Here is a 10625-nt window from a genome sequence, read left to right on the forward strand (position 1 = left end):
CAATGCACCCCCCTAATTTTAGAAATTAGTGACACGTGTGTGAGACAGAGAAAAGTGTGTCTAGGAAAAGAAATGTGTCATTTCCATCATAATACTCACTTGAGGAAATTTCATGGCTTGGCTAATGAATTTTAATAACACCTAATGACTGATATGTTGTGCAAGGCTCTAAGGAAAGTGTTGAGTCTCTGACATCAGGGGGGCTGCCAGAATGATGTCAGCTCTTTTCATTTAAAAATAAAAACTCTTACGCATGCCTATAAAGAATCAGTTTAACACAGGTTCACCAACTCACAAACATACACACAATGCAATAAAACATCCATGTTTCATCTCCTGAAATACCCCAAAGCACCAGCCGCGTACATCAGGCATGGTTTCCCCCTGCTTCAATACAGAAGTGCAGTGTTTAAATCATTTGCAAAGCAAAGCATTTACAGAGGAACTGCTGTATTACACATTCACACCGCCTTAACCAAAGATATTTATCAGTCTTCTTATCTGCTTCAATCACACCATTTGGTTTCTGTCACACATTTATTTGAGGGGAAATTCAGAATTCATTTTAACTGATTTGCAGGCAACGTGCAAACTTTTTTTTGAGAAGACAAACTTTTGAGCACGTTGAATTCGGTGCTTACAGAAACTTCCTTGATGTAGGATTGCACGTTGCACAAAGTAAGGCGAGGTTAGTTGTTACACGTGGTTTAAATATTCCATGCATGCTAGCATAACAAAATGTACAGTATTTACTAGCTACCATATCAACATAATATAGAGAAAAAAGTTAGCCAAAGTTCAAAAGTTCACCATAGTAAATGTTCCTTTCTGGTTTAAATAAATTTTTCATCTCAGTTTTTGCTATTCATTTAAATTGAGACAATTTTGCGTTTATTTTAATCTCCAATCTGTTATTTCTCAGTTTAGATTGTTTTTTTAATAACTAGTAGAAGACACTAACACAACAATGCGTTACAATGTGCCCCATCGTTATTAAACTATGCTATTCTATGACATTAGTGATGCCATTTACAATATTTACTTTCATTGATTTTAATAAGAAACAACGAGAAGCAGGTGAATAAAGACCGACAGTCAATGTTTAGTGTTCATAAATCAATTTGGTTCATTTTTGTGGTTTGTCCCAAGCCTGTTTGCAATGTGTTCATTGTCAAACTCTAAAATCAGATTATTAAAAATTATTTAAAAAACATAATTGAATCATTGTTGAAATATTTTTGTTTGTCTTGTATTTATTTTATTTTTTTTATGATCATATAACGTTTAATCTGTCATACAGTCATGTTACAATGTACCCATCTACGGCATGTTGTCACATTTCACTTCCATTTTATGAGGGTAAATAAAGATAAACATATACACTGTAACTATGAAACAATTCTAGTGTATCCTATGTGCAGTCCCCTATTTAATTCTCTCACTTATTTATCACCTCTATTTCTCGCGTCATTAGTATTTAAATTTGCACTTGTGGTTAAAAGGTCATGTCCCGGTTGACTGACTTTTACTGAAGACAAGAACCAAACTTATGTAAGAACAAAACAGAATAACTTTTCTCATAACAGTTTCTTCTTCCAACCTATTATAATGTTTTCTGTTGTTCATGAATTAAGCTAAAACAGAAATAATTGCAATAGTTTAGCCTCTGAAAAGCATTATTAAAATTGGTTATTTTTTTATTATTGATTAGGAAAAGCATGAAAAACAGCAGCCATTCAAAATCTGTCCACTTTCACACAATTTTATAATCTAATAAAGCTGAGAGTGTTGTGCCTTCCTTATGCATTTTTTTTAAATTAATGAATATACTAAATATCTCAGGTAAGTGTTTTTAAATATATAGCAAATATAAAGCATTGTTTTGAAAATATATTATGCTTTGAAGATCAAAAGATTTCCACAGCACTAAAACATGTTATATAAAAATCAGTGATTTGCACTCAACATAATGATTATAGACAATGAATGTAAACAGATTTTAGTGTTTATTGTGACAAAGCAATATGACTACCGCGGTATAGTAAATATTATAAAGGCAGAGATGTGTTTCCTCATTCTATGGGAGTATATGATTCACTTTGTTTTGTTAGCTCATAGATGGTTCAGCGGTTTATAGAATAAAGGGGCATCAGAATCATCAGACTACACTGGAATTGTAAGTTTCACAGTTAATTACAGAAACAGCAAGTAACATTTAATTAAAAGTGAGATTTTGATTTAGAAGGATTGAAATAGTAATTAGTGTGGGCTATAACTGCGTCTAGTCAAGACAACGTCTCTCCAATAAGCGTTGTTTCATTTATTTATTTATAACTTTTTTTTTTTTTTTTTTGTACAGGGGAAACAATCGTTTATTCATCAAATAGTTTATAGGCTACTATAAGATAGTCTAGGTAACTTATGAAACTGGTCTATAATTGGAATGGTGACAGAGAGAGGAAGAGAGGCTATCTCTTAGTAATTTAGCAGTAATTTTAATTTTAACACTTGTTCATTCTGAACTCGAGGGGAACTCTAAGAATCCGCGGACGTTTGCCCAACGGTTCCGTGTAGGCTACGTTATAAAACACGTCCAGACCCCAGCGGAGGACACACGGAAAGGACGCGTACATCACACCTGAGAGTTTTCGCAACTATTGACGCAACAGCATCGAAGGTAAGATAGCTATACATTACGCTCTGAACATCCGTTCAAACAGCTCAGTTCTCTTTAATCCCATCTTTTTAATCTGAATTATTTGATATTATATTATATTATATTATATTATATTATATTATATTATATTATATTATATTATATATAAAAGTTGTTATGTTTGCAGTGGGACATACATTATATTTTAGACAACTTTCCGCCAAATGTAGAATATTTGTACTTTACAAACTTAATTTGGAACTTTTAAATGGACTGTAATAAATAACTGAGTAAATAAATAAATAAATAAATAAATAATAATAATAATAATAAAAGTTTAAGGATATAATATGCATTTATAAACTGCTTTAAAACTATATTTTAATATAAATGTTGAAAATGTAAACGTTCATCTTTTTATTTTTGGTCCATGGCCATAGATGCCTTCCTTTGAATACTGGCAATTAATAATTGTTGTATTTTTTTAATGATGACTGGCATTTTTATGATATAGATTTAAGTTCTATATGGAATAATGTCCATGCTACGTTAATGATTGAATGTGTTAAGTTGCTTATATTCATTCTTTTATTTTGTATTGTACTTTTGATCAGAGAAAGTGACTGTTAAATCACGTTAAATATGGCATTTTGTCTTTTCTTTTCTCCAGATGGCTGGGTTGATGAAGTTCACCCTTCTCTTTTGTTTGTCCATAGTGAGGATGTCTGCGCTTAACATTTTCCCTGAGAAATGTGAGTGTACTGACCACATCATTATTTTACCAAGAGTACACACACAAACACACACACACTATATTTATATAATAGTGGGGATTCCCCCACTTTTGGGTTTAGAAATACATATTTATACATCCATTCTGTATTCTAAATTATTTCTCTTTATGCAGTTAAACTGGCTGAGAGAAGCAAATCCGTTACCCTGACCTGTAGAACAGATAAAGACAATATCAAATGGAGACTGGATGATAGCATACAGCCGATATCGGAAACAGAGTTTGAAAAACTCAATGGGCGGGATTTGACCGTGATTAACCTGCAGGAAGACCTAACCGGTAATTACACCTGCTGGAGTGATACGGGTCTTGAAGACTACACCTATCTCCTGCTCGACAAGTCTAAAGAAGTTACAGGTGGGTACATTCGTATCAAAAATTTACTTTACAAAAGTCACTTAACTCACTTCTACGTTCAATCCACATTCTAGATCAGTGATCCTAATGGTGTCCCCACAGTCACGAAGAGCAGGAAAAAATAATGCTCATCATATGCAAATCATAAAATACAGCAAATATCAAATGAGGAGAAAATGCTTTCCACACAGTTAAAAATAAAGGTTCAAAAGGGTGTTTTCACAACAGTGTCATAGAAAAACTATATTTTGGTTCCTGAAAGATCCTTCCAGTGAACAGTTCTTACAACAACCATTTTTCTTGGTGCGAATACCATTTTAATAATCTAAATAATCTTCTTACTATATGAAGAACCTTTTGTGGAATGGAAATGGTTATGGAACCATTGATCTTAACATCAAACCTTTATTTTTTTCTTTCGTTTTTGACATCAAAGACTGCATTAAAAACTAATTGTATAACATTTTGTGCAAATTCTGCAAAATCTTGCTTTAATCAAGAATATTTATGGACATTTTCTTTTTCTTGCTTCACCTATCTGAATGTAAACATCTGGGTTCTGAAGCAAAACTAGTTGGGAACCATTGATCTTAATAATTATGCTCTTTAAAATATATTTCAAAAGTGGTGTAGCCTTCTTTAATGGCATCAATGACCCCTTGAAGAACCTTTAACATCCAACATTTCCTTTTCATTAGTGGACAAATGTTTGTTAGATCTTGTTCTCACTGGCTCTATTTAAGAACAGTTCACTGAAAGATTCTTCAAGGAACCCACCTTTCAAAAAATTATTTTTAAGAACGTAGATGTGATGTTATGATTTTGTAATACAGTTTTGAAACTAGTTTCCTAGGGACTTCATAAAAAAAAGCCTCATTGAGTCATTGTCTAGGCCACAAAGCAGGAAGGCAGCTACTTTCGGTTTTGGACACGGTCAGAGTACTCAAGCTTTGTCTGTTCAGTGTCAGGCCCAGCTTTTCAGGGTATTTCTCTCTTGCTTTTCAGCTTTTAATATCAACTGCACAGCTGAAACCTTTTCCTGCTCTCAAAAAATCAAATGTGCCTGGACATCAGAAGAATTTACTGATTTCAGACTTCGCAATACAAGGTATCAGAAATACAAACACACCCACAGATACACTGAGCTTATTTTAGCATTGACGCAACCAAGTATGCTAATTGTATCTATTTAGGGATGATGGTGACTGGGTGTCACAGTCCGTGGATGGGGATTTTTTTCTCCCACATTCCACCAATTCATATTCTGAAGAGTCTGAGCGGCTGCTGATCACAGGGGAGGCAGTTTCCACATGCTGCTATATGAAAACGGACTACAGCTTCTATCTACGAGACGTTGGTGAGTGTGTGGGTTAAAGGAAATGATGTCGCTTACTCACCCCTCAAATTGTTCTAAACCTGTATGAGTTTCGTTCATCTGTTGAACACAAAATATGATATTTTGAAGAATGCTCACAACCAAAGAGTTACATATTTCAGATAAATATGAATTAAGGAAAACAAACATTGACTATAGCATAGTATTAACATAAACTGGGAGAAACTGTGTTATAAAGGGGGCATTTATACCCTGATGCAAAGTGTAGGTGAAGTTATGTTTACACCGAAGAAAGCCGGGTACGGGTTGAGTCGAGCTATTCGTTAGTCTAGTTGTTCGATGAGAAAAAGATTAAATATAATTGTAATAAATGCATTAAGAATCCATACAACTGCAGCAGTGGAGGACTATTATTCTGCTGCGCAAAACTGGGGAAGATGGCACGGTTTGATGTTCCGGTGTTCGGGCGTTTCAGGACAGAAATATGCCAATACGGGACAGTCCGTTCAGTGGTCATCGCTTGATAATTGAGACTGTTTAGGATTTTTTGGGAGATTAAAAAAGAGGAGTGAATGGATTGTAGTGTGGTTGTGTCCACACAATGCTAAGACACATGCAAACACCGCGTAAAAGGGAATTTTGCATCCAACATCCCCTTTAAGAACTGAGAAAAAAAAATCAGTTTACATCTTGATTGTATATTTTTTGTATAATATTTATATAAATCATTAATGTAAGTTTGTTGAGGCCCTCTAGTGGCTCTCTAGTTGAAAACCACTGATCTAAAGCGCATCTGATTGAATGTTTTCTCTGTTTTTCCTAGTTAAGCCAGCAGATCCAGGCATTTCAATCTGCTCTATAGAAAATGAGGGGAGTGATGAACAAATCATTGAATTAGAGGTGAAGCCTCCCTCGACCTGGCCGCAGCCCCACAGTTTCTTTCCTCTTAAGCATGAGATTGAATATGAGATACGGCACAATGGGGAGGTACGACATGCTCTCCTGAACACACACACACACACACATAATGAGAATGATTTCATCTCAAACCTAAATGACTTTCTTTCTTCCATGGAGAAGTTTATCATAATATTGACTTACATAAGACATTCAAATCACTGGAATTGTGTGAGGAACGAACAAAAAAATTAAAGTCATGATTCACTGGAAGGCATCATTTTCATTTTAGGATGAACTGTCCTTTTAAGAATGTTGCAGTAATGAATTGTCTTGTTTTCTGCTTCTTCGTCTCTTCAGCTGAAGACTGAAGAAAGGGAAGAGGGCTCAAAGATCAAAGTTAAGGGCTCCATCACCAAACTAAGGGTCCGCTGCAGAGACCTGCTACTCCTCTCTCAGTGGAGCGAGTGGAGCAAGTGGAAAAATGTAAACTAGCGATTAAAACCTCCCCTCCTCCTGAACCCTTTATTTATATCTCCTGTCCCATTTTTCTATTCCTTATTTATTATTTTTTATATGTGTTTATGTATGGATGTATGTACCATTTCTCTGTCCTATTAAAAACCTTTGCTCGTCTGTTCTGTCTCTCGCTTCCTTCAGATTAAGCAATATCACAGTTGCGATCATGGTGTCGCATGGCTGTGATTCACTGGCCATGATTTACTGACAGGAATTACTGTACTATGAAATGCTGATTTTTGTGCAAACACGTAAAAAAACTTCAACATACTTCCTCATATCGGTCACTAAATCCTAAAACCACAAACTTTAAAGAGCTTCATTCTATTTACACAATTCATTTCATAAATCATATTCATTCCTGTAATGGACAAATGTCTTTACCTGTCTCTGATCAATCTACTGCATCCTTTCTGAGTAAATGTATTCATTTCTATAATCTTGCTGACCCCAAGTGCACTTTTGAACACTAGTGAACATATGAGAGAGAAGCTCAGATAAACAAGTATGAGTTTGTGCTTACAACAGAATGCACATGATTTCTTGTTCTCCGTATAGGTGCCCAAAAGGAAAAAAAGAGGCTGTAACAAAGAAGCACACTCAAAACCATGCAACAAGAAGAAAAGTAAACAGAAAACTCGGCAGAAGAATTGGAAACGCCTGAATTGGGCATTTTGATTTTCTAAAAGCATATTGAAACATTGTAAATAGAGACAGTGAATGTGTGTATAATATGTCTTGAATAAATTCTATAAATATTAATGCTGAGCTGAGCATGTTTATGAAACTTTTAGTGAACAGCAGGAGGCATAAGTGAGGATGGAGGGGATGCCGCCTCCTTTTGGGAGCTTTATGGAACTTTTTGTGCAATAAAAATCAACAGTAGATTTTGTAAGAAATACAATATTGTATTTTCAAACATATTTATTGGTATAATTGTTATTTCCATATACATCTCTGTTCTTTTTAACTGCACTCTTTTATTAGCGTGTCTTCTTGTTTGTCTCTGCTCATCTGTTGTGTCCGAGTCTTGCTGCAGATGCATTTTGATTGGCAGGATAAGTCATGAAAAACAGCCAATGGTCACTGTCCCACTCAGCTTTATGAGAGAGAGTGACTTTCAAAAGGAGCCCTAAACACACAAAACACAAACAAACCAAGTAAATGAATTAACACTAGCAATTATTCTTCACAGAATTAACATTAAACTACAGACCTGTTCTTAGACTCAATCGGGTATTTTTCTATATATAACCATTTTTAAAACAATATTATACTTAATATATCATATTATCATTTGATTGTTTTAAATGTATATATATATGAGCAATGACATATGTCTGAGTGAAACATGATTTGTAACAAGAAAATGAGAATGGGAGAATTGGAGTGGATTCATTATGAACTGAGTTTTTGCTGTCTGTGATATTTAGCTGTTTCCTGCTCACTTGAACAGAATCACTTATTACTCTCACAATATGAAATATAGCATAATACCATAGAATGTGACTGCACAGAGCAGCCAGATACAGTATTGATTGGTCTTACAGTGCGAAATCAAAACCTTGCTGTTGCATTGACTCCACATTATTATATAACATCAAGGACATCTGAAAAAGATTTAATTAAAAGTGTGTGAAATCCAACTCCTCTACCAAGCTCAACTCCTGTAGTCGAGACTTCTTAGCACACTTCAGGAAAGTTTTGTGATCACTGGCGAGGAACAGCTATGTGGAGTCCAACTGATTGCAAGATGAGACAATTACCTAAAACTGTGCATCCATGCCATTTGCTTGTTTGCCTCTCCGGCAAAGCCTGCAGTCATTCTCAGAGCAAAGCTGTGATCGTTTCCGAGCACCTCTCCATCTGAGTTCACATCAACACTGAATCACAGACCACAGATGACAAAACTGGTGAGCAACTTTGTGTGTGCGAGTGAGAGAATTTGAATGCACATGTGTGATACTTCTAACAGAAGGTGTCATGCTGTGGACTCCCCCTACTTGGAGGGGCCTGAGAAGGTGGAGGACTGAATTATCGTCAGACTCTGATGCCATTATGGCTGTCGCAAATAATGCTGATGACACAGGAGCCACGGTGATCGTGCTCTCAACCTCCAGAGTTCACCAGCATGACTGTGTCTCTGAAGTGCAAAAAGCAATCCTGCGAAACTTATAAACTTATAAAATAAAGAAAAAACTGAATCAGTCTCACATTCAGCACAAACAAAAAGCAGTCTTGAGCATCACTGCATTACATATTTTTCGAAGTTGTACATGAAACATATTATTGGAGTAGGTTAAATATATATATATATATACCCATATTTTTCAGACTATAAGTCGCACCTGAGTATAAGTCGCATCAGTCCAAAAATACGTCTTGATGTGGAAAAAAACATATATAAGTCACACTGGAACCAAGAACCAAGAGGAAACATTACCGTCTACAACCGCGAGAGGGCGCTGATATCAAGTGTAGACTACAGGAGCACTGAGCAGCATAGAGCGCCCTCTCGCGGCTGGAGACAGTAATGTTTTCTCTTGGTTCATTTCTCTCAGTTCATGTCAAATTAATTTTGATAAATAAGGTGCACCTGACTATAAGTCGCAGGACCAGCCAAACTATGATAAAAAGTGTGACTTATAGTCCTGAAAGTACGATATATATATTTCAAAATGTATTTCAGGGGCAAGAGTACATTTGTGAACAGAATAGCCTACTAGAGGGGATTGTTGCCATTTTGCTCCTTGCTTATGTGTTTTAAATTCACATGTTTTAGAAAAACAAATAAAGTTTTTCTTAAAATATGACATGAATGTTTTTTTCTTGGATTGAAATATATAGAGGGTAAAATATTAGTTTTTAAATACATATCTACATTTTTAAACTGTATTTCCAATATGGTTTCAAGTATTTTTACATATATTTACGCCTTTTTAAAAATATTTTAGATTTTTTTTCATATATATTTTGAATTATATTTAAAAGGTTGTAAATATTATGCTGATTATGGTTATTACAATTTCCAATATTTTATCTGATGATTTATTCATATTGCAACATTGTTGAAAACACTTTCATATAGCAGAAAAGAAAAAAATACTCACTGGTTTCAGGATGTTTTGTCTCAGAGCTCCTCCTTTCTGAACTGTGAGTCTTTTTGCAAGATAAAGTTCTTTCGAGGTTCCTGCAGAGACACTGCTCATTTACACGTGTGCTCTCGTGTAATTGATTTTAAATGCAATAAATGTAAGTAATAATTTGTATAATTATAACTACAAATTAATCATTTTAAATAAAATAAAAAATACTAATGCATCCATTTTTATGTAAAATTTCATCACAATTTAAAGATTCAATACTGGCGTCCTGCAGTAATAGAAAACCTAATCTGCATTTAGACAAATTTACTATTTCATAAGCTTTCTTATAGTACACTGGCTTATAAAACAATCCAAGTGTTCACTGTTGTTCCCAAGATATATAGCATTGAGGTGCAGGTCTTCACTAAAAACAAAATATTATTTTATACATTTATAGAAACACACGGATCAGCTGAAATTCAATTATGAGAAATGATCCAACAATTAGGATTCAGAAAGACTATAGTTTCATTTCAATATCTTTTATATAATATTGGATTTTCACTCTTCATAATTTCACTGGAATCAATATGTGTGCAATCTCTACAGTGAATCCTGTAGCATTATCAAATATGAAACCAAATAACTTTCATGGTGTGTATGCAGAAAGAAAAGGGCAGTGGAGATTTTAGATAAACTACATTAGAAGGAAGAGAGACTGTGTAAGTGCGGTTAAGTGCTTTCACGTCAATAACGGAACTGACAGATCATAAATAGATAATACACATTTATGAGAGCTGTGCTCTGAAATATTAAAACTGCATTGGGGAAAGCAACAAGCAGCAGTGTGAAAAAGTACTGCTGATCTTATTAAAGAAAAACTCTCACTCCAATCAGATATTACAACTGACATGATCCACCTGCTTCCTTTGCAACTTCCTCCTTCTTTAACTGGCGGAAGAAATGACACACAAGACACAG

General features: G+C 34.7%; 1 protein-coding gene across 2 annotated transcripts; it reads left to right on the forward strand.

The window, feature by feature from the left end:
* The first annotated feature begins 2091 nt into the window (after positions 1 to 2091).
* Positions 2092 to 7313, forward strand: LOC127934604 (interleukin-12 subunit beta). Of its 2 annotated transcripts, XM_052532094.1 has the most exons (9): positions 2092 to 2176; positions 2529 to 2677; positions 3327 to 3408; positions 3564 to 3806; positions 4812 to 4914; positions 5000 to 5163; positions 5966 to 6129; positions 6400 to 6525; positions 7117 to 7313. In XM_052532094.1, the coding sequence occupies exons 3-9, from the start codon at positions 3327 to 3329 to the stop codon at positions 7234 to 7236; spliced, it is 1002 nt and encodes a 333-aa protein (XP_052388054.1). In that variant the 5' UTR covers positions 2092 to 2176; positions 2529 to 2677; the 3' UTR covers positions 7237 to 7313. The 2 variants fall into 2 exon arrangements, with proteins under 2 accessions (XP_052388054.1, XP_052388055.1); XM_052532095.1 differs by lacking the exon at positions 7117 to 7313 and having other exon boundaries at positions 6400 to 7107.
* Positions 7314 to 10625: the final 3312 nt, after the last annotated feature.

This window comes from Carassius gibelio, chromosome A18, assembly GCF_023724105.1.
Source record: "Carassius gibelio isolate Cgi1373 ecotype wild population from Czech Republic chromosome A18, carGib1.2-hapl.c, whole genome shotgun sequence".
Classification (NCBI taxonomy): domain Eukaryota; kingdom Metazoa; phylum Chordata; class Actinopteri; order Cypriniformes; family Cyprinidae; genus Carassius; species Carassius gibelio.